Consider the following 24,572-nt stretch of genomic DNA (forward strand, 5'->3'; position numbering starts at 1 on the left):
TTTTTTTTTTTTTTTTACTCAGTAGCCACTATGTTGGAAATGAGCTATAACAACTTATGGATGGGGATGGAAAGGGAAAACTGGGAGAGAGTGAGGGAAGGAGTAGCTTAGTCCCAAAAGAAATGTACTCTTTGCCTTACTCATACAACTGTAACCTTTTTGGATATCACCTTTATAATAACAATTTTTTAAAAAGGGAAAAACCAAAAACATTTTTCTGTGGCATAATAGTTCATAGAGCAATAAAGGTATTGTGTTGAAAGCAGCCATTGTTTCTTTTTTTACTTTTTCATTTAGGGACTAATGTGTGCGTGTGTGTGTGTGTGTGTGTGTGTGTGTGTGTGTGTGTATTCACTGTGTACATGTCAGTGTGTGTATATATGTGAGCATGCACATGCATGTGTGGAAAATGACTGAAAGAGTTGTGGTTCAAGGCCAGCTGAGGCAAGAAAGGGAGCAAGACCTATCTTAATAAAATGAGCTGAGCATGGTGGCTCATGCCTGCGATCTCAGCTATTAAGGAAGCCCTAGTCAGGAGAATTGTAGTCTGAGGCCAGCCTGAATGAAAAGTGTGAAGAACTGATCTGAAAAATAACTGAAGCAAAAAGGGCTGGAGATGTGATTAAGTAGTGGAACCCTTGTCTAGAAAGTATAGAGTCCTGAGTTCAAACTCTAGTACCACCAAAAAGGAAAAAAAATGGATAACGGTATAGGGATTATATCTCAGTAAAGTCAAAAGATGCCTTGATTTCCTTAAAAAGTACAGAGAACACATATACACACAACTATACAGATAACACACGCTGAGAGAATTTAAGATGATTTCTATTTCTGATGAATGTGGGCAAGAAGGGAGATAGGAAAGCCGGGTGCTATACCTGACACCTGTAATCCCAGATATACAGGAGGTAGAGACCTGGAGGACTGAGGTTCAAGGCCAGCCTTGACAAAAATGTTACCATGAACCTAATTTCAACCAATGTGCCAGGCATGGTGGCATGCACCTGCAGTCCCAGCTGTGTGGAAGCTTTTATAAGTAGGAGGAACATGGTCCAGGCCAGTCTAAAAAAATAAATAACTTATAAAAGCAAAAGTGGTTGGAAATATGGCTCAAGGGACAGAAGGTTTGCCTAGCAACTGGGAAGCCCTAAGCTCAAGCCCTGGTACTATAGTACAAACACCCCCCCCCCAAAAAGAGAATAGAGACAAGGAGAGAAAGAAGCAGTTCCCCTCCTGCAATTTCTTCCTCAAATGGAACAAACTGCTCTTTCAAATAAGGAAATAAGCAATGCAGGCTTTCACAAACTTGAGGTTGACTCAGTAACGGATTTCCAGCACAGCCTTTGTCTCTCGCCACCAGACTCTGCCCTGAGCAGTGGCAGGCAGGGCTTGTGTAGGGGGCCAGTGACCTGCCATGGAAAGAAGGGACCTGGGAATCTGTGTGGTGTTCTCTTCTCTCTCCTTCTTTAGGTCAGGAAGTAAATCTGAACAGCCCATTTTTTAAAACCAAGAGTGTTAGTTCATTAGCTATGGAATTAAGAGGCTGGGGTTTACGCTGGTGTTTCTGCCTTATAAGACACTACACTTGGGCTACGCTTATCCTTACATAAGAATACATGCATCTGTTGCAAAACAGATGAGAAAATGCAGAATGGCTTGGTCAAGAGACATCGCGGCTAATGGCTCACCCCTTTGACATAACTGTTGCTTTGCTGTGGCTGTTGTGTATGTTTTCAGTCCTTCAGTGTACAGTCATGAAATGGACTCAGTGGGTAGCACGGGCCAGGGTGGACCTAAAAAATCTTCCCACCTTAGCCTTCTGCATGCTGGGATTCCAGGCACGTGCCACCATGCCTGGGCTCTGATTTGACTGAAACATTAACCCTAGACATCTGCTCACAGGCTATCTCTGCATTTTGTCTAATGTTGAATGGGAGCATGAAGTGTGTGGTTGGAAAAGGGGTTTGCAAGTACTGACCAGCTGCAAGGCCTCCATAAAACCCCTCAACTAGGGGCCAGGAGTTTGGCCTAGTGGTTAAAGTGCTTGCCTAGCATGCATGAAGACCTGGGTTCAATTCCTCGGTACCACATACATAGAAAAAAGCCAGAAGTGGTGCTGAGGCTCAAGTGGTAGAGCTCTAGCCTTGAGAAAGTCCAAGGACAGTGCTCAGACCCTGAGCTCAAGCCCAGGACTGGCAAAAAAAAAAAAAACCCTCAACTACACAGAGCCTCAGTTTCCTCAACTTTAATGGAGTTATTTCCATACTTCTGGGCTTTGTGGCCCACATTAGAGAGAAAGGTTTGGGATAAAGGGTAAAGAGGAGCTTAGCGTCTGGACTTAGTTGGACTGTCCAAGCTCATCTTTCACTTCTTCTACAGACCCTGGCCTCCATGACTTGAACTTTAAAATGGAGCAGTAACAGGAATACATGAGGGCACTGTGAAGGATGAGTGACTTAATGAAGGCCCAGCGCTTCCTTCAGAGTCTGGCATGCCAGAGCACCGTCTGTGGGAGCCACCGGCCTAGACGTAGATACGCCACATGGCTGCCGATGTCACTGGGGACCTAAGCAAATATAGAGTGAGGTATGGCCTTATTTTATTCCTGAAGGACTCTGCCCTGCCACCACCTCAGTTCAGGCTGAGAAACTATCCTCCCAGCCTTTTGTCTGGCTCATTTCTTGACTGACAAGGCAGCCCAGGGTCTTCTCCATTGCTTGAGATGAGAAACATCAAAGGAGAAAGAAAACAAAAGACTTTCTAATTATCCCAAATCTTCAGCCCCAAGTCAATGCAAAATATCAATCTTCATATTCAATGTGTGAGGGTGTGTGAATCTGTGTGCTGTGTCTGCTCTTCCTGCAGTCAATGTGGAAAAACCAAGGGCACAGACATGTCAGGTACCAGGGGGCTGGCTTTCTACTCCTTCTGGGGCAAGGGTGGAGAGGATGGAGAGAGTGGAGACAGCTTGGTCTCTCGTTCCCACGCCAAGTATCCTTGAGCTCTGGCACCTCTGTTTCCTTTCTGGAAAAATAAAGGTGGTGAGGGTCAGTAAATTCCTGTGGAAATGGTTGGTCTCATCACACAGTAGGTCCATAACTAACCACATCTATTGATTTTTATTATGGGCAGGCACTTTACTACTTGGGCCATACTCACTGAAACTTTTTTTGGGGTGGTACTGGGATTTGAACTCAGGGCCTCATATTTACTAGACAGGAATTAATTTGTTTTTGTGCTGGTGCTGGAGCTTGAACTCAGGGCCTGGGAGCTGTCCCTGAGCTTTAACACTCAAGGTTAGTGCTCTACCATTTGAGCCACAGTACCACTTCTGGATTTTGGCTGGTTCATTGGTGATAAGAGTCAAATGGACTTTCCTGTCCAAGCTAGCTTTGAACTGTGATCCTCGGATCTCAGCCCCTGAGTAGCTAGGATGATGAGTGTGAGCTATCGACACGTGACAGGAGACAATGTCTAAGAGGAGGGTAGTACAGAAGATAAGAAGGCAGAGAACTGAGGTGGGCTGTTGGGTTTGGCCATTGGGTGGTCAGTGGACATTCTGGCAGCAGGAGGAGATTTCTTGGGAGAGCAACTGGAACAGTAGAAACTAGATTATAAGCTCAAAGGAAGCTTGGGGGAGGACCCCAGCTTTGGTGCAAAGCAGGGAAGCTGCTGTTTTTCAACTCCCAGGAAAGAGCGAATCAGCCATATTTCTAGCTCAAGAGCCAGCTGTCCAAGGCCCTGGCTTGGTCCCTAGGAGTTTCCTCCCACGCCTCCTCTGCCTGTCCTATTCCATCTGTTATCCTTCAGAGCCCAGCTTAAGTGCCATTGCCTCCAGGAAGCCCTCTTTGCCTGTCCTTTATGTGGCTCTTGTTAGAACAGCTCACACATGTTCCACACCTGTGAGCACACACCCAGAAGACAGAGTGGAGCCTTTGTTCCTTAATCGGTCACCCTGTCCTTCTCAGTTATTTGCCACCTTAAACCACCCTGACAGTACAGACTACCTCTGAGTATCAGTTCAGGAGCTGCTGGATATTCATATATATATATATATGTATATATATAATCAGAATTTCTCTAGGGTGTAAAGTTCAAGCGAATTAGTCAATAGATGGATGAACTCAACATCTCATTGAAAACCTTTTCCTCTGACCTGAGCAGAATTCTAGGCAGAAAAAGATTGAACAAGATTAACAATGTGTCCCTGTTGTCATTAAGGATTACTTCCTGCTGGTGGGGGTGAGAGGGAGACAGGAAATAAGAAATCAGTGAATAATCACCCTGATTATTTATTATTTTGGCCAATGCCCTGATGGAAACAGAGGAGAGGATGTTGAGAAAAGTAACTGGATAAGGAGAGGGAAGTTTTCAGAGAAGATATCTCAGAGGAGGTGACCCCTGGGCTGAGACTTGGCCAATGAGCAAAAGCTGCTGCAAAGCCTTTGGCTTGGGAGCCAACTGCTCATCCTAGCTACTCAAGAGGCTGAGATCTGAGGATCCTGGTTCAAAGACAGCCAGGCAGGAAAGTCCATGAGACTGCTAGCTACAATTAATTACCCAAATTAGAACTGGAGGTGTGTTTCAAGTGGTGGAATGCCAGCCTTGAACTCAAAAGTCCCTGAGTTCAAGCCCTAGTAACACACACACACACACACACACACACACACACACACACACACACAGGATGGTCAGTGGAGCTGGTTCCAGTTTGATGGGTATTGAATCAGTAACATAATCTTATTAATGGATGAGCTAGGTTGGAATTGTGGCATTGGGTTTGGGTGTTTTGCTAGTGAGTGGAAGACATGGAGGGGCTGGGCTCTGGGCACATCTAAGTGCGTTTCCAAATCTGAGACATGGAGACTGGATCTGGTCATCTCTGAGGGCCTTTCTAGCTTCAATATGTCAATCACCTCTGTCAATCAATGGGGCATCAGAAGGGGGAAGTGCTAGGGGAGCTGTTGCTGAGGCTGATTTCACAGAGCAGCCACCCTATCTCCTGGGTTGCTGGTCCCTGGATTGTGTTAGACTTTCAACACCTCTTATCTGCCCCAGCAGGCAGATGCTCAGCTTTGCAGGTCCATCTCTGAGGCAGCAACTTGGACCTAGAAGGTCATTGTCGTCACCCTCCTCCTCCTCCTCCTCCTCCTCCTCCTCCTCCTCCTCCTCCTCCTCCTCCTCATTTTCCTTCTCCTCCTTCCTTTTTCGTTTTTTTTTTTATCATGCCAATACTGGGGCTTGAACTCAGGGCCTGGGTACTGTCCTTTAACTTTTATGCTAAAGGCTGGTGTTTTACTACTTGAGACAGCTTCTCTCCTGGCTTTTTGCTGGTTAATTGTAGATAAGAGTCTCACAGACATTCTTCCCCAGAATGGCTTTGAACTGGAATCCTCAGATCTTAGCCTCCTGAGTAGCCAGGATTACAGGCGTGAGCCACCAGCAATCTTTAAAAACAATTGTCTTATTTATTTATTTATTTATTTATTTATTTATTTATTTATTTATTTTTGCCAGTCCTGTACATTGAATACAGTGGCTGCTTTTGCTCACCTTACCTCCTTAAACCAGTGGAGACAAGGGAGGAAAGCTCTCTGTCATTAGCCCAATATGATGACATGTGTACTTTCTTGATGTTCCTAATCTTTCTCGATTGGATATTGGGGTCTTTGGTTCTGAAAGAGATGATATTGTCTCCTGCACTTGTCAAGGTCATCTCACTGACACAGCTTCGTTCATACTGCTCTTTCTACCTGAAACACTTCTCTTCCCTCTCTTCCCTTCTCTTCACCACCTATCAGGGGGGCTGGAGGCGGCTCCATGTTTCCATGGAGGCATTTCTGCTCTCTCTTTCTCCCTCTCTCTCTGTCTCTCTCCCTCTCTCTCTCTCTCTCTCCCCCTTATGAGTGGGTTTCCTTCTGGGCATGCCTAGCTTGAATCTTGACCCTTGTCCTTTGGTTTTATTTGGATTTGTCTCAGCTCACAAAGCCAAGCTGCAAGCAAATGGAAGTTAAGATCTATACCGCACATGGGTTTTTGTCTCCATTTAATCACACACAGCACATGGGAAGGGAGGGAGGTTTGGTGCCAGAGAGATCCAGATTTGAATTCTAACCATTCATATATAGCCCTTCATTCATTCATTTGTTCATTCATTCATTCAGCAACTATTTATAGAAGCCCTACTATGTTCCAGGACTTGAATCTGGAAACAAGGATGTAATGATAAGTAAAGTGACACGACTTCAAAGCCCATCATTTTGTATAAAAGGTGATGGATGGATGAGAAGACATGGTAGATGGATAGATGATAGATTGATGGATGAATAGATGGATAGACAGATATGGCCTCTGGTATTATGAAAGATACCAGAGGAAGACAGAAGATAGATATTGATCCATGAACCAGATCTCACAAAAGAGATAGAAAAGGCTACTGCAACAAAGACAAACATGTAGAGTTCCAAGAGGGTACAGAGTAGTTGACCCACTTGGGTAGTGGGGTGGTGAGGAATCAAGAAGCATCATGAGTTTCAGTTTCCTCACTTAGAAAATAGAGACATCAGTTACTCAGCTCACTAGATTGTTTAGAAAGGTTTAAATGACAGGCTGGGAATTTGGCTGAGTGGTAGCGTGCTTGCCTATCATGCATAAAGCCATGGTTTGATTCCTCAGTACCACATACACAGAAAAAGCAGGAAGTGGCACTGTGGCTCAAGTGGTAGAACGCTAGACTTGAGCAAAAGAAGTGCAGGGACAGTGGTCAGGCTCTGAGTTCAAGCCCCAGGACTGGCAAAACAACAGTTTAAATGAGATAACACTATTCATGCATAATGTTTTTAAAGGTCAGCAAATATTGTTATAATGAGGCCAGGCGCTTATGGCCCATACCTGTAATCCTAGCTATTCAGGAGGCCGAGATCCGAGGACTGAAGTTGGAAGGCAGCCTGTGCAGGAAGCTCTTGTGAGGCTCTTACCTCCAGCTAACCACCAAAAACCTATAAGTGGATCTGTGGCTCAACTGGTAGAGCACCAACCTTGAACAAAAAAGCGAAAGGACAGCACTCAAGTTCATTATTATGGCAATGAAGTGGATGTGTTAGGGAAGTAGAGATAGGGAGGCACTTCCTAGATTGGAAGATTTCCAGACTCATTCCATTCCTGCTACCAGCTCTGTACTGCAGACCTACTGGCCAGAATTTTCCAGTTCCAGGTCTGTCTATTTTTAAAAAAAATGTAATTAAAAATCTCTTCTAAATTATAGATTTAATCCATATCGACCAGAGCCACTGGAGGAATGTGAGGTTATAAAGAGAAGGAAAGCAACGATCCCCTTCGCTTCCTTCCTTCTCCTCTGGGCTCATGGAGGGCCCCAAGGGAGCCCCCCACCCCCACCCAAGGTCAATTGTATGGCCTGAATCCTTTCTAAAGTCCAAGTAATAGAAAGCAAACTTATGGTAAGGACTGGCATGGGGGGTTTTTTCCCCCCTTCTTTTCATTATGAAACTTTGTCATACGGAATGTCTTTCTCTGTGTCTTGCTTTTGTCACATTCAATATAGCAGCACCCCACCCCCCAGGCTTATAAATATAGATCCAATGTGTGTGTGTGTGTGTGTGTGTGTGTGTGTGTGCGCACACTCATGCACATGTACACTGGTCCTAGGTATTAAACTCGGGGATTGGGCGCTGTCCTTGAGCTTCTTCTTTTTTATTTTTATTTTGACTAGTCCTGAGGTTGAACAGCTTCTTTTGTTCAAAGCTATTGCTCTACCACTTGGACCACTCCACTTCTGGCTTTTTCTGGGTATGTGGTACTGAGGAATTGAACCCAGGGCTTCATGCCTACTAGGCAAGCACTCTGCCACTAGGCCACATTCCCAGTCCCAAGCTTCTTTTGTTTAAAGCTATTGCCCTACCACTTGAGCCATGCCTCCACTTCTGGCTTTTGGGTGGTTAACTGAAGATAAGAGTCTCACAGAGTTTCCTGTCCAAGCTGGCTTTGAATGAGATCCAAGGATCTCAGTCTCCAAAGAAGCTAGAATTACAGACGAGAGCCACTGGTGCCTGGCTCTTCTTTTTCTTTTCTAATTTGACACTATTGGAGTTTGAACTCAGGGGCTCTCACTGGCTGGGCAGTCACTCTACCACTTGAACCATACTCTCATTCCCTTTTGCATTAGTTCTTTTTTTACATAGGTTTCTCTCACATTTATGCTCAGGTTGGCTTGGATTGTAATCCTCCTATTTTGATTTCTCCTGTTAGAGAAAGAAGACACCCAGCATCATGTTCAGTTTTATTGGTTGAGTTAAAGCCCTTAAAAAAAAATCTGGGTTGGCCTTGAAACATGGTTCTTTTTCTCTCAGCCTTCTGAGCAGCTAGAATTCCAGGTGTGAGCCTGGCTCAGGGCTGCTTTTAACAATCACCTAATATAGACTAGAATAGTTGAGACCCATTTTGGTGGGATTCCAGGTTGTTTTCAGTTCTAGAAACAATCAAACTGTACCTAACTAAAATGCTTCTTATTGTCAAGTGACTAAAGAATAATCATGAAGGAGAAAAATCACTCAACTATGCACTTTAAATTTGAGTAGATATTGGAAGACTTGCTCCCCAAATCTCTGTCTGTTCACAGCCTCACATGAAGCAGGAAAGGCACTCATTTGGGAAAAGCTTCTGAGGAATTTCAGCAGTATGGCCCAGAATTGGAACTCTCAGCCCAGAGCAGAAACAGAACAACCTCCAGATATCTGGGCAAGGAGGGACTGGGGGAGCATGTAGCCGTTAAGGAGTGGGGTCCCCAGGAAAGTGAAGAAAGGATTATCAGTCCTCTCATCTCCCAGTCACTGAGGCAAACCCTATTTCCTTTAAGCTACTTCCTCCATGGTATGTCTATAAAATGTCATTGCAAGTTCGGGGAAGAAAGGATTTGAGCTTTAGAAGTTTCTGAAGACCTTCTGGGCAGGTGAGATCTTTCTCTGCTGGGTGTTTCTGTCTCTGGGGACAGTTTGGTCTCTTGGGAGGCACCTGACTTTGGCTGAGGGTTCTGGGGTCCCTGCAGTGCTGAGTGTGGCTCTCAGGTTCAGTGTGATCCAGCAGAGCAGGACTTCTTGCCCCTCTGTGGTCTGTGAGAACTCTTCTTGGTAGGGGATGGGGAAGGAAGAAGAGAAGAGAAGTACCTATGATTTTGGGGGTTAGAGGAGGGGCATATTTTCTAAATGGCCCAAATTCCCAGGGAGGTTGTTTCTACGTATTCTTGTATTATGCCTGTGGGGGGGCTTGTTTATTAAACACTAACTAATAAACATAATATTATTTCTACTTCCAGACCCATATTCTCTTTTTTTCCCTTCATATAGAGCCTCTTGGAGCAGTAGGGGCTTGGCTCAGCATTTAGCTTTTTCTGGCTTATCCAGAGAGAGAGAGAGAGAGAGAGAGAGAGAGAGAGAGAGAGAGAGAGAGAGAGAGAGAGAGAGAGAGAGAGAGAGAGAGAGAGAGAGAGAGAGAGAGAGAGAGAGAGGGAAACTGTGTTCTCCATTGCAGAATAAAACCAAGATGAAGCTCCTTCTTCTGGCTCTTCTGGTTGGAGCTGTGTCTGCTCTTCATCTGATGGGTAAGTCTCCTTTGCCTTTGGTCTTTCTCTGTTTTGTTCCTTCCTCTAGGAAATGGTAATCATATCCCCTGCATTTTTTTTTTTGATGGCTTCCTCACTTAGAATCTCTGTGTACTTGAGAAATCAGAACTCAGTGGCCAGAAATGGAAAGAACTCTTTTGAACATCATGATGTTTGTACTCTAGGTTCTCATGGAGATAGGTCTTCTCATGGAGATGTTGTTCTAGGTTCCTCTGTCTCCAGGCATTAGTAAGCACTCTGGTAGCCAGTGGGGAAACAGTAGCTGTCCATGGTCCTGCAGAGAGCGGTGGGAGATATGAATGAAGGAAGGACATGTGGTCTTTCTCCTTGTCAGGTGTGGATACTCATAACTCTGAGAGCCCTTTGGAAGATAAGAGCCTGCCTCGTGATGAGGAGGTACCCACGCATGAGGAGATCCTGTCTGGGGGACTGATGGCACTGGAGGAGGCAGAGGGCTCTGAAAGTGAAGAGGCCTCAAGGGAAGAAGGAGCTGTGGAGTTGGTCTCAGCCCTGGATACAGCAAACAACAGCTTTCAGTGTCCTGCAAAAGAGGACACAGTGAACCTGGTGGGCGTCCCTGGGTGCAAAACCTGCCGCTACATCCTTGTGACAGCCGCTGCATGCTTCAATAAAGCTCAGGTGAGTGGTCCATGGCTGAGGCTGGGGACGAGACAGGGAGTGGGAAACATGGTCTGAGGCTCCTTATCACAGATCCTGTCCCTCTTTGTGGGTTCTGCGCAGTGTGTGTGAGATTCTAGAGTCAGAAAATGCTCTCCAGAAACACTGAAAGAAGAGAGGGCCACATGGAAAGGCTGTGTTTTGGTCTCTAGTATCTGCGTAGCAATGCTAAGGGGAGGGGATGAGGCGAGGGAGTTTGGGGGCTCTGACACTGAAGACTGCCCCATAACTCTAAGGGACACCCCCTCCTTTCTCATCTATACTCCCCTTGCAGCATGTGTGCCAAAGGTGCTACCACGGCAACCTCGTCTCCATCCACAGCTCCTTCTCTAACTTCAAAATCCAGTGCCTTGCTCATTTTCTCAACCAAGGTCAAGTCTGGATTGGAGGCAGAATCTCAGTCTTGGTAAGAGGGGTGTCTGCTTCAAAAAGAGGAGTATCTCAGCCACAGCTACTTCTTCTATATGTTCCGCATGCCCCTCCAAGTCTGGGGGCCTGGTTCCTCACTGCTGAAGTGGGGGTGGTCCCTGCCCCACCTCTTGCTGGGACATTAAAATGATCAAGTCATCAGGATAAACACAGAATGGGGGTGTGGGGGATGGATCAATAATTTAGTTGACTAGGATTGGGGTTCAATGATCAAGGGCTCAGGGGGCAGCAGGAAGAGTAGGTTGTGCTCATCTGCTTCCTTTTCAACAAGAATCTTCCTTCCTTCCTTCCTTCCTTCCTTCCTTCCTTCCTTCCTTCCTTCCTTCCTTCCTTCCTTCCTTCTTTACTTTCTTCTCTTCTCCAGGGTCACTGCCAGTACTTCCGCTGGGTTGACAAAAGCCCTTGGAATTTTAAAAACTGGGCTGCTGGCCAGCCTTCAATCTGTGGTGGCAAATGCGTGTCCATGCGTGTCCAAGGTACAGTGGGCTAGGATGGAACACAGGGAGGTCTTGGGAGGTAGGGAGGGATCCCCCAAAGAGGGGAGTCCAGGAAGAAAGCTGAGGTCTTCAGGGCACCACCTGTCATTGGTGGGAGAGGTCTTGGGGACTGAGTAGGAGTAGATAATACGCTGAAGGGTCCTCCCGGTTCTGCCTTCACAGGAGGCCACTGGAAGAGCTCTCACTGTGCTGGGGCGCTCCCCTACATCTGTTCCTATTGAACTTGCTCCAGACAGGAGTTGAAATCTACCACACCTTGGGCACCTACTGCTCCTGTTCTACCAGCTGCCCCTCCTCCCTCCTCCTTACAATAAAATTGCTTTATCAAAACAGATGTATGTGCTCCTGTGCTCCCTGTTGACTGTTCCATCTCACTTTCTCCCAACCCTCACCCCTATCACAAGGGTCAGCAGTTACCATCCTTCCAGGATGAGGCAGGTTGTGGAGATTATGAGACCTTTTGGTAACAGTGGAAGGGGTGTAAATGGCTCTTGTCCAGTTACTTGAGATTAGAGATGATAAGGAACCAGATAACCATTCCAGACATTTTAAGGTTCAGGCAGACTTCTAGTGGTCTAGACATACTGCTGTCTTCAAGGTCCTCCCTCAAAGCCCAAACTGTGTGTGGCCTGATGTGTAAGGAAATTCAAGTGTCTCTTAAGCAGTGGGCAACCCTCAGAAGTGGTGGGAAAGTATTCCTTTCTTTCTCCCTTCAAGTGGAGGAAATCCATGGCAGGTATGGGGCATTGCTTCTCACTCAGATGTTCAATTGACCTTAGAACTCATTTTAGTGCTGTTTGCCTATCCTGAGAGGAATTCTCCATGCCTCTGCCAGTGTCCCTGGAACATCCATGTTAATGCAAATCCTTGTCTTGGGATCTGCTTCTGTGACTCCTCATTCCTAGAGGTCTCTTTGACAGCAGTATGGTCAAGAAATGGCAGGATGGAGTTTCTGTCTCCCTGGCCACATTCTATATGTCTCTTTGAATGTCTTTACTAAGTACTCTGTGCAAGTCTCAGGAGCACTTGAAAGGATTCAGGTTATTTTTTCATTCAGATATTTGCTTTTGAAAAGTAAAGATAATGACAGGGCACCAGTGGCTCTCACCTGTAATCCTGGCTACTCAGAAGGCTGAGGTCTGAGGATTTCAGTTCAAGACCAATTAACTACCAAAAAGTAGAGTGGAGCTGTGGCTAGGGATGTTGGTAAAGCAGTAGCCTTGAGGTACTGCTCAGGTTCAGTGCCCAGGACCTGGGTTCAAGTAACAGGACCTTCACAAACAAAGAAAAGTAATGAAATGAGAATACTGGTCCTATATTTCCAAATACACGTGGATTTGGCTTTCTTTGTTTTGGTTGTGGGACTTGAACTCTGGACTTGGGGGCGCTGTCCCTGAGCTCTTCAGCTCAAGGCTAGCTCTACCACTTGAGCCATAGACCTACCTGGTGCTTTCCGGTGGTTAATTGGAGATAAGAGTCTCATGCCTTTCATGCCCAAGCTGGCTTTGAGTCATGATCCTCAGATCTCAGCCTCCTGAGTAGCTAGTGTTACAGGCCTGAGCCACTGAAGCCTGGCTGTTTTTTTTCCTTTTATTAGTTGTACCAACAAGTTGCCATTTAACAAAGAAGTTTATATAGATCTTAATCAATGTCACCCTTTTCAACATTCTCATTCATCCCTCCCCAACCCACCCCTTCTTAATTTTGGAGGATTATGCATTGGATTCTTGACTCCATCTCTTCTCTTCATTGGTCTATCATTCTCCCCTTAATTCCAACTCACCCCTTTGGAGTACCTGATTCCTGGTATTTTATTGGCTGAACTTTGATTTTGCCTTTCTAAGGAATTACACTATTTGAGATCACCCTTGAATCTACTGTATTTCCATTATTACATTTGTATAGTGTTTTAAGTAGGCGCTCCAAGAGCCATTAGAGTCACCACAATGACAAGAAAAGTAAAGAATTGTCTCAGCAAGGCAGAATTTATTTCTGCAGTCGGATGTACCACCAGCCTAAAATCTGGCAAGTAAGCAAGCAAGGACACAGAGCAGGCCAACTGCTCCCCCATTGATCCCTAATACAGCAGGCCCCACCCCTCTACTCTGATTGGTTGAGCTCAGATTCACAATCTGTTAGCTACTGGCTAGTTTGAACAGAGTAAAATGTCTTGGGTATATTTTGAGTTTACTATTAGTCTTATTTGAAATACGGGTTCATATGCATATCTTGCATCTCTAAGAAGACAACTGGACTCTGTGAAATGAAGATCACATCTTTATATGGAATTCTTGGAGCAAAGCAGACACTCAGAGCCCAGTCCATGCAGCTTCCACTGCTGCTGTGTCCAGGAGGCCTTGCTTTTGGTTCTGCTTTCCCCATAACCACACATCTTATCTCAGAAGGTGACTGGTAAGGACCACCAATGCCACGTGCCACATACTTTTCTAGGAGGCCTATTCTAGCAAATCTCTTTAGAGGAAGTTCCTGTCACTGTCTTGCTTTCAGACAAAAATACTGAGACACGGATAGGCCAGCTTTGGACCATATTATTTTGCATATATCACATCGACACCATCTTCAGATGATGAATTATGCCCTTTGTGTAATGTAGAGGTTGAGTTTGAAACCCTGTTGAAAGAAATACAAATAGTAAGGCAGAGGTTTGGGAAATTGACACCCTTGGTTAGATTATATGAGGATAACACATTTAGATGTACCCAACAAAGATATGAGAGTCAGACAAAGCAAGATTGTTATTTGTTACTAGTTGTGTGAACATGGATAAATTAATGAGCCTCCACTGGGATTTTTTTTTTGTTGTTTGTTTTTTTGGTGGGTCATGGGGCTTGAACTTGGCATGGGCACTGCCCTTGAACTCTTCAGCTCAAGGCTACCACTTTATCCTTGGGCCTGTACATTGTCCCTGAGCTCTTCAGCTCAAGGCTATTGCCCTACCCTTGAACCAAACCCCACTTCCTGTTTTCTAGAGGTTAATTGGAGATAAGAGTCTCAGGTTCTTTTGTGCCGCAGCTGGCTTTGAACCTTGATCCTCAGATCTCAGCCTCCAGAGTAGCTAGAATTACAGGTGTGAGCCACCACGCCCACCTCCCCTGCCCTTTTGCAGTAATTATGTAGATTGTAGACAGCCATACCCAATTGGTAGAGTAATTTTTACAGATTAAGTACAGACGTAGTGAATATATAAACCTAAACTGTATCATCTGATCTGGGATAGATTTTCAAAAGCATCATTTCTTGTTTAAAATCAGAAGGGGATTGTGGTGGGCACTGATAAATTCACTGAAGTCATTCGAATGTCCTTGCCTAGAAAAGCAGGGTCATGGGCTAGGAATGTGGCTTACTGGTAGAGTGCTTGCCTAGCAGGCACGAAGCCCTGAGTTCAAGTCTTCAGTACCACATGAACAGAAAAGGCTGGAAGTGACACTGTGGCTCAAGTGGTAGATTGCTAGCCTTGGGCAAAAGAAGCTTGGAGACAGTTCCCAGGCCCTGAGTTCAAGACCTAGGACTGGCAAAAAAAGAAAGAAAGTAAGAAAAAAAGAAAGAAAGAAAGACAGACAGAAAGAAAGAGAAAAAGAAAAGAAAGCAGGGCCAAATGCATAGGAGGGTACAGACCTGGAGAGAAAGTGAGGTCCAGAAAGGAGGCTGGAGGAAGGCAGACATGAAGTAAGGAGCCAGAAGACATGGACTTCAGACTTGTCTTTGACTCGCTGTGTCATCTTGAGAAACCCATTAGACTCTCTGAAACATGTTTCCTTGCATCTATAATGAAAGAAGATGATGGAAAGCTTGTGGTGGTTCCTGAGAAGAGCCAGCCTTATCTCTTACCCCAGCTATTGGAGGGAATGTTACTTCTGGGCTGGGCCCTAGGATGAGGGAGTAATGTAGTCAGGGAGAGCTTTACTCTTCACTTTCTCACTGAGAAGGTCCCAAGTTTGAACCTCAGAAATCAGGTTTGGCGTCCTGGAATTGTCCAACCCTTCCACAGTCAGGTAGATAAGCAGAGCTGTATGTTGGACAGGGAGATAAGCATCCGAGAGACTTTTACTCTGCAATCAGACCCTGCAATGACTTCTCAGTCACTTCTCCATTTCTTTAAGACAGTTGGTAGATCAGAAAAAGAGAGGACAGAATCTAGGCTTCTTTCCCTTCTGAGAAATCTGTCCTTGTTGCCTCTGGAAGGCTGGGCTGAAATAGGAGCGGCACACATGCACTGCTTGATAAGAACTTGTAACTCCCAACTCCATATTTGATTGTTCACACAGGGGAGGGGGAGGGGCTTCTGACACCCAGTGGGTAGAGACCCAGTGGTACTGTTCCACTTTGTACAATGCACAGGACAGGCCCTGCCCTGTGCACTAGCATTCCAATCGTTCAAAGGGAGGGAAACCTTGATCAAGAGCCACCGTACAAAATAATCCATGTTGGTGGTCACAGACTAAAGATGAGAAAATTTGCTGATAGGGAAATAAATGATGAGAGAGAGAGGGAGAGTGAGAGAAAACAAGAAGGGGATGGAGAGGGAGGATAAGGAAGAAAGAAAGAGGATGAGGGAAGAGGAAAGAGAGGACAAAAGAGCGGGGGGGGGAGAGAGAGAGAGAGAGAGAGAGATAGAGAGAGGGAGAGAGAGAGAAGATGGGAGACAGGGACAGATGAAGGGAGAAAGAGGGAGAAGAAAGAGAGAAGGGAGTTGAGGGGAGGGAGGAGAAAGAGTCAGAAAGTTGTGGAGTCCCAATCTTCCACTTGGAAAGAAGCTTTTGGGAAGCAGGGGTGGCTGTTTGGTCCTGGGTGTGGGGGAGGAGGTGAGGGCCAGGTAATGCCGAGGAAGCACTTGGTACAGGTAAGAATTCAGGGGTGTTGAGTTCTCCTTTCTCCCCTCCCCCAACACCGCCCCTCCCCCCCCCTCCGACTTCACTTTTGGTCTCCCAGCTGCTACCTGAGATCTGGACTTTGGTTCCTAGAATCCTCCTAGGTTCAGGGGCATTCACAACAATCAAGTCTGGACATAGACAGGACATAAAATGGACTTCTCAAACAAGTCAGCACCAGGGGGCTCCCATTGAGGACAGCTGGCCCGGAGGAAGGGGGCCCTACAGTCCCAGCCAAAAACAGGGCCCAGAGTTGAGAAAATGGAACAAACTTGTTATCAGCTCAACTGTTCTCAATCCTGGCCTGGGGCAACCATCCTGGTCTCTTCCTACTTCCCCAAAGACTGGATATAAAGGCTGCTTTGGGGGCCGGGAGTTTGGCCTAGTGGTAGAGTGCTTGCCTAGCATGCAGGATCGATTCCTCGGTACCACATACATAGCAAAAAGCCGGAAGTGGTGCTGAGGCTCAAGTGGTAGAGCTCTAGCCTTGAGAAAGTCCAAGGACAGTGCTCAAGCCCTGAGCCCAAAACCAGGACTGGCAAAAAAAAAAAAGGTTGCTTTGCAAAGCCCAGCAGGTAGAGGCACTGGGGGTGGGGGCTCCAGGCTCTCCATAGTGAGTGGTGGAAGGGTGTGAGATGAAATAGGGCTTTCTGAATGGAAACGTTTAGAAGCTTGTTTTCAGGACAGTCTTGGGCACTGTCTTTCCCTCTTTCTTGGAACAAATGAGGCCAGTCCTGACTCTGAGCTGACTGGATTTGGGCTGAATGTGGTCCCACTGGAGAAGGAGTGTGTGTGTGTGTGGGGGGGGGTTATTGTTGTTGTTGTTCTTTACCTTGCTCACCCTCCTCTCTCTGCCTTTTAAGTTTTTAGATTCTCTAACACAAGTATCAGGAGCTGTGCTCCAGAAAGAAGGTGCAGGTACACCTGCTACAAGATTGAGTAGAAATGAAACGCCTGATGCTCCTGTCACTTCTTCTGGGGACAATTTATTCTCTTCATCTGGGTAAGTTCCCTCTCCCTTCTCATTCATCTTTCTCTTCCCCCCCTCTCTTATACTGTCTCATACCCTGTTTTCTTTTGTGCTGGTACTGAAGCTTGAACTCAAGGCCTGGGTGCTGTCCCTTAGCCTTTTTTTTTCTCAAGGATAGTGCTCTGCCACTTGACTTACATCTCCATTTCTGGATCTATTTTTGGTGGATAATTGCAGATAAAGTGTCCCATCCTGGGGGCTGGGAGTTTGGCCTAGTGGTAGAGTGCTATCCTAGCATGCATGAAGACCTGAGTTTGATTCCTTCGTACTACATACATAGAAAAAGCCAGAAGTGGTACTTGAGAAGTGGCCTTGAGAAAGCCCAAGGTCAGTGCTCAGGCCCTGAGTTCAAGCTCTAGGACTGGCAAAAAAAAAGAGTCCTATCCTGTCCAGGCTGGATTTGAACTGTGATCCTCAGTCTCAGCCTCCTGAGTAGCTAGGGTTATAGCATGAGCCACCAGAGCCTGTCTGTCCCTGCTTTTGTTGCTTTGATGGGGCCATGGCCATAAATTCTTCACTTTAGTTGACTTGGCTCATCTCTTGAGATTTTCTGTGAAGAAGAGCTGGAGAGCTTCTCCCTCCCTCCCAATCCCACATGCACACCTGTAGAAAGTAGGCTCTTATCCATTTGGTAAGTCTGACCTAGGACTTCTCTCCTCACCAATACCAAGAGGGAGAAAGGCTCCTTATGGCTCCCTCTGGAAAGAGTGAGCCCCACGAGTGGAGCTATCCATGGTCCTGGAAGAAGGGACTCCCTTGATATGAAGATTGGTACATCTTCTTCCCAGAGAATGAGGATGCCCCCCCATCTGAAGAGCCCAAAGACAGAAGCGGATCTGGTTCAGGGTCTAGATGGTGCAGGGGTGCAAGAAAGAGAATTGGCCCTGACCCAAGAGGTAACTCAGACACAAGGAGTGGGGGCCCAGGCTTCTAGGCATCGAGATGTCTTTGAGGAAGAGGAAGAAGAGGAGGAGGAGGCCATGGAGTTGAACTCAGTTTCCTTAGACAAGGATTCGCTGTGTCCCAGAGAAGAGGACACCGTTCCTATGGAGGGAGGTCCGTGCTGCAGGACCTGCCGTTACATGCTGGTGTGAATCCCCAGGACATTTACAAATGCCAAGGTAAGTTGCAGAGGGGGCTTGAAGGCCGAGGGGGAGAGAAGACGGTGGCTGGAAAATTCTTGTCTCTATTCCTTTAGACTAGTGGGTTTGCAATCACCCGAGGGGTTCCACATTTGCGATTTCTGATTTAAGAGATCTTGGAGTAGGGGTGAGAATTGGCAATTAGAATACATTTCTAGGTGAAGAGGATATTGTTGTCTGAGAACCACACTTTGAGAATCACACTATTAGGAGCCAAAACCCAAACCCACACAACAACCGCAACCACAAAACAAAACAAGCAAATGAAAAACCCCATCTCCATGTTAAATACTGTCTCCAGCTAGGCACTGGTAGCTCACACTTGTCATCCTAGCTACTCAGGAGGCAGAGAGCTGAGGATCACAGTTCAACGCTAAACCAGGCAAAAATAAGTCCATGAGACTCTTATCTACAATTAACCACCAGAAAACCAGAAGTGGTGTCCAGGCCCCATATTCAAACCCGATCTCCCACTTGGCTGTGTTACCTGGGCCAATCACTTCACTTTTGAGACTCTCAATATCTTCATTTGCAAAATGAAGTATCCATGGGGGATTATTTCCAGAAGCCCTGAAATCTATGGTCTGTATTTGTGTATAACCTATGGACATCTTCTCAGATGCTTGGAATCATTTCTAGATGACTTGTGATACTTATGACAGTGTAAATGCTACCTACATGGTTGTCAGGCTTTATTGATGAGGAAAAAGAGTGTATATGCTCAGTAGAGACAAAACTGAAAAACATTGGTTAGCTGAGAATACTGACCCTATAGTGTCTGTCAACCCTGTATAGCTGTGGTGAGGGCCGATGAGATAAGGCATTCAGAACAGTCATTGTAAGTTCCAGTGGTGGCAATCATCTGGCTCATGGACCATATAAAGCCCTTCAAATTGCTTGATACATGATAAGACAGCTATACCATGATTCTCCTTGGCTGCCCTTGGGTCTCTTTCTTGTGTTGATAATTTTGCAAGGCCTATAATGATGCTATGAATAGCCAAAAGGCCAAAAATGATACCAGTAATAGTAATTATTATTTATCAATACTAATTCTTATTCACTAGCACCAACTGCTAATTATTATTAGTTATTGTAATTATTATTTTCCACAAATATATCTTGACAGTCTTAAGGAGGAAAGCCCAGGACTGAGGGAAGGAGGTGATAATCTGTCATTTCAAAACTCTTGGTGGGATTTCCTGAAGACTGGAAAGCATGGATCCTCTATGTCGCCTCTTCCCTCTACAGACTGTCTGCAAGAGATGCTACAAAGGCAACCTCGTCTCCATCCATAACTCCCTTGACAACGACCACATTCAGTGTGGAGCCAGTCAGGTCAACCAAGGCCAGGTCTGGATTGAAGGCGCCCTCAGGCGCTGGGTAAGTCAAGGGTCTGCCAAGGGCACCGAGCACTGGTCGTTCATGCCTATATTTTTTTTTGCCAGTCCTGGTGCTTAAATTCAGGGTCTGGGCTCCATTCCTGAGTCTCTCTGTGCTCAAGGTTAGCATTCTATCACCTGAGCCATAGTTCTACTTCTAGCTTTTTTTTCTAAGTAGTTTATTGGAGATAAGCAACTCACAGACCTTCTTGCCTGGGCTGGCTTTGAACCATGATCCTCAGATATCAGCTTCCTGAGTAGCAAGGATTACAGATATGAGCCACTGGTGACTGGCATGTCTCTAATCTTAACTACTCAATGGGGCTGAGATTTGGAGGATGATGGTTTAAGGCCAACCTTGGGCAAAAACAAAACAAAAAAAAGAGTGACAAAAAAGCCCATCAGATCTCCATCTCCAAAATAACCAGCAAAAAGAAAGACTCCTATCATGGCTCAGGAGGTAAAGTGCCAACCAAACAAATACTAGGTTCTGAGATCAAACCTCAGTACCATCACAAGATAGTAACAATAGAGCATTTTTCTATATAACACTGAAGTCAGAAGACAGATTCTAGAAGATTGGTCTAGGCTCAATCTGTCACTTTCTAACTACAGAGCTTTCTCAGGTCTTTTATTTCTTCATCGGGTCAATGGGTACATCCTCTTGGGGTGGGTCTAGAATGTGAAAGCATAAATGGCATTATAGTTTACATTCACATGGTAGCTTGTTAGAAATGTCAAATTCTATGCTAGACCTTCTCAATAAGAATCTTTGTTTTGCCAGGCGCTGGTAGCTCATGCCTGTAATCCTAGCTACTGAGGAGGCTGGGACCTGAGGATCACAATTTGAAGCCTGAGCAGGAAAGACTATGAGAGTCATATCTCCAATGAACTGAAAAGTGCAGCTGTGGCTCAAAGTGGTAGAGCACTAGTGTTGAGCACAAAAGCTCAGGGACAGCTCCCAGGCCCAGAGTTCAAGCCCCACAACTGACAGGAAGAGGAGGAGAAGGAGGAGAAGGAGGAGGAGAAGGAGAAGGGCAAGGGTATGTAAGGGTATGTGACTCCTGGCCAGGAAGGCAGTGAGATAAGGCAGTAGTAACACATCTTCCTGCTTTCCTGGACCTCTGCCCCTTTCATCCCCTCCCTTCCTGTGGAAGGGATTTTTAACTCTGGGCCCCAGGGCAGCATAGACATGGGACAGGTGATTGTGTACCCCTGTGCACCAATGGCTCCCTGGAGCATGGAGAAGGGGTGGACTCCTCGTGTGTGTGTGTGTGTGTGTGTGTGTGTGTGTGTGTGTGTGTGTGTGTGTGTGTGCATGCGCTCCAGTACTGGGCCTGCGAGCCATCCCTGAGTTTTTTTATTTTTTGCTCAAGAATTGTTGTCTACTATTTAAGTCACAGCTCCACTTTTGCTTTTTGCTGGTTAATCAGATATAAGAATCTCAGATACTTTTCTGCCCAGGCTGGCTTCAAACCAGGTCTCAGCCTCCCAAGCAGCTAGGATCATGAGTAAAAACCACTGCTACCCAGCTACCAAGTGCTCCTCTGAGCAACTTGGAGTCCCCTTCAAGACACATCTGTACCCCCTCCCCCAAATCTGGAGAACCAAAGTTTTGCTTATGGGGAGAGCTGAGATCCCTTAAGCAGAGCCAAGTAGCTGAGTGCCTTGTGTGTGTGTTTGGGGGAGGGGTGTAGGCAGCTGGAGGCCTGTTACTTCGTCTGATACAAGGATGGCAACTTTGAGCCACTGCTGTGATCTGTGAGAGAGCAGATGTGAATAGAAGGTGTGCATGAAGGAGGGCGGCGAGGAAAGAGGTGGGAATTGGAGACGGCTCAACCACAAGATGCCAGATCTGAACTGCAGATGTGGGTACCAGCAGGGGTGGCAGATGTGAGGGAGTTTAGTAGAATCTAAGACCAGATGTGCTTGAGCAAGAGGGGCTGGGATTCATGTGCTGGCTTTGCCACTTGCCAGCAGAGATTACAGGCACATTGTCTGCCTCCATGCAGTCGCCGTGTTTTTACCTGTAACATGAGGACCAGGCCAGCACCTATATCCTTGTCCTTGTAGATACCACAGGCTGCATAAGGCACGGAGCACACAGCTTAGGTCCTGGTGGGAGCTCAGTGAATGTTAGCCAGTATAGACAGCAGCTGACACCCATGGCCTTGGAAGGGAAGTTAGAGGTACTTGGCGAGGGACAGGATGGGACCCCCATAAGGGGGACAGCTGACCTCACTCTGCTCTCCACTGTTAGGGGGCTACTGGGCTACTGGCATCGAGCTCCATGCAGAAGGCACTTGCCCTTCGTCTGCTCTTATTAATCCAGAGGCACCTAGATGCTGACAGGAAGCCGGCTGCCTCCACGCCTGTTGCTGTCCACGTTCATCCTTGGGCTCCGCCCCTCAGCTTCTCCTTATCATAAATCCAAACTTCCCACAGTATATCCCCAAGTCTTGCTTCTGCATTGCTCCCTTTGGGGTACTCCTCAAAATTGGGGAAAATCCAATGAACCTTGGCCTTTGTGGGAAAGGGAAAGATGACAGTGCTGTGTGGGTGGGTGGGGGGTCACCCTGTGCTGTCCAGCTGCAGCGCCACCTGGAGGCAGAGCAGGTACTGAGGTGGGATTGTCCCAAGGCTCTTGTCAGACTGGTGGCTCCACCTGACCACCTGGGAAAGGGGGAAGTGCCCATTTGGTGGGTGGCAGGAAATGGGCCCTCTGGCTTTCAGTTCACTGTGAGGAACAGAAAGGAGGGAATCCTGAAACCCGGGTGAAGAGGCTGTCCTCTTCTTCCTCCACCCTGCCTACCTGTGCAGAGGGATTATGATCTTAGGAGTGCAGCTGCCTCCACTCCTAGGGACAAAGGCAGGGTGACGGGAAGTAGCACAGCTCCCATGCTCAGTTCACATTCCAGGCCTCAACCGCTCTGGTTCCTCCATCTGAGACCCTGGGGACATTGAGAGCATCATTTGTTGGTTTCAATATTGGACCCTCTGGGACACTGAAGTTACAGTTGACGAGTTGACAAAGTTAAGTTCAGAGCTCAGACTGGATATTGAGAGAGCAGAGAGACTTGGAGTGTGTATATATGTGTGTTTGTGTGTGTGTATATGTGTGTGTGTGTGTGTGTGTGTGTCAGAGAAAGAGAGAGAGAGAGAGAGAGAGAGAGAGAGAGAGAGAGAGAGAGAGAGAGAGAGAGAGAGATTTAAGGCCTTAGTTTTTCACTATAAAGCAAATACTCTTGGGAGAAATTCCCTAGAACATTCTCTATTAATACTCCTGGGAGGTTGATTGGCAACTTGTTGAGAACAAGGTTTTGTGAGAAGGAAATACAAAAGGGAGGGCATGTGGAATTGTCAGTGTGAATGGTGGGCACTGGGTGGATGGGGAAGAATGAAGCAAAGACAATGCTATTTCCTCAGAGTCCTAAGAGGACTTATTTCCCAGTATTCCTTGCAATAAGTTGGACTTTGCAGCCTGATACTGCATCTGTCCAATGAGGTGTGGTTGGAGGTGAGGTTGGACTTGGTCCCTGAAGAATTCCCATGATCCTCTAGCTCTCCTCCCCTATGGCAGGTATCTAGGAGTCCATGGGGTTCAGATGGCATAGGTAGTACATAGAGGGGTTGGCTGATCTACTTTGTTATAGCAGATCTTCAAGTGTTACTGCAGAAAAATCTTGTCTAGCCCAACTAACCTACAAAGAAAAGGAAGTATCAGCCAGGCACTGGTGGCTCACACCTGTAATCTCAACTACTCAGGAAGGCTGAGATTGGATGATTGGGGTTTGAAGCCAGACCAGGCACGAATGTCCATGAGACTCTTATATCCAATTCACCTCCAGAAAACCAGAAATGAAGCTGTGGATCAAAATGGTAGAGTGCTAGCCTTGAGCACAAATGATCAGTAATAGTGCTCAGATCCTGAGTTCAAGCCCCAAGACAGAAAGAAAGAAAGAAAGAAAGAAAGAAAGAAAAAGAAAAGAAAGCATCAACAAATTTCCTGATGTTTCTCCAATAGAACACAGAGGTTAACATCCTAGACTCAGAAAATTCTGGGTTTAAGCCTTCATTTCTTTCCACTTCTTCATTTTAGTAAATCCTAGTTTCTTCTACAAAATGCAGGTTGAATCTTACAGTGTCTGCCACACATTTAGCCCATTGCTTGCCAGTGTTAAGTCATCAATAGCATTCAAGTTCTTGGAGAGGTAACAGGGCATCCAGGCTGACTGCAGCTTTTAGTTCTCTGTGTACTGCCAAAATGTTTTTCTACCAAATAGGAAACATACTAAACCAGAGCAGTCTCATCAGGGCTGGTGACTGTGCTGTGTAAACCCTGACCTGACAGAGGCTAGTTTGTGTTTGTCCTTACTGCTGATGTTAACCCTGCATCTAGCACCTGGAATTGGCAACTTGGTTCAGACATGGGGAGGGCAGCATGGGGCTTATGTGCACGTGTGGAAGGGGGTCAGGAGGAGCTGACCACCAGAATCAGAGGATTAGGGAGGCTCTAAGGGAGAGGAGCCCGGCAGAATAGGTCACATGGCAGAGACATCCCTGTGATGTACTCAGCACCTCAGCTCTCAGCCTCAGTCTCCTGAGAGGAGCCTTGGCGTTCATGGGACTCCAGCCTGGAACCCATGTGTTGCCTTGTCTGGTGTCTTTGCTGGAGAACTGAAGGCTAGCCAGGTTTCTGGACACTGCTTAATTCTTGAGCCTTGGGGAGATGTTATCCTACTAACTAGAGGACAGGGTGGTGGGTGACGGAAGGGGTGATGGGTCTTATGGTGTGTGGGGTTGGTCTTTCCCCTTACATGAGGGACCACTGGGGGTCAGGTCTTAGCCACACCCACCCTTTGAGCCTCCCGTACCCACTGTATGAGTCAGC

At 46.4% G+C, this 24,572-nt stretch overlaps 1 protein-coding gene across 1 annotated transcript; it reads left to right on the forward strand.

Moving 5' to 3' along the window:
* The first annotated feature begins 9,921 nt into the window (after window positions 1–9,921).
* On the forward strand, window positions 9,922–11,459 carry Prg2 (proteoglycan 2, pro eosinophil major basic protein). The gene is made up of 4 exons (XM_090349175.1): window positions 9,922–10,273; window positions 10,587–10,718; window positions 11,106–11,217; window positions 11,401–11,459. The coding sequence occupies exons 1-4, from the start codon at window positions 9,947–9,949 to the stop codon at window positions 11,457–11,459; spliced, it is 630 nt and encodes a 209-aa protein (XP_090205301.1). The 5' UTR covers window positions 9,922–9,946.
* Window positions 11,460–24,572: the final 13,113 nt, after the last annotated feature.

Source organism: Megascapheus bottae, chromosome 16 (genome assembly GCF_031878675.1).
Source record: "Megascapheus bottae isolate mThoBot1 chromosome 16, mThoBot2.hap1, whole genome shotgun sequence".
Lineage (NCBI taxonomy): Eukaryota > Metazoa > Chordata > Mammalia > Rodentia > Geomyidae > Megascapheus > Megascapheus bottae.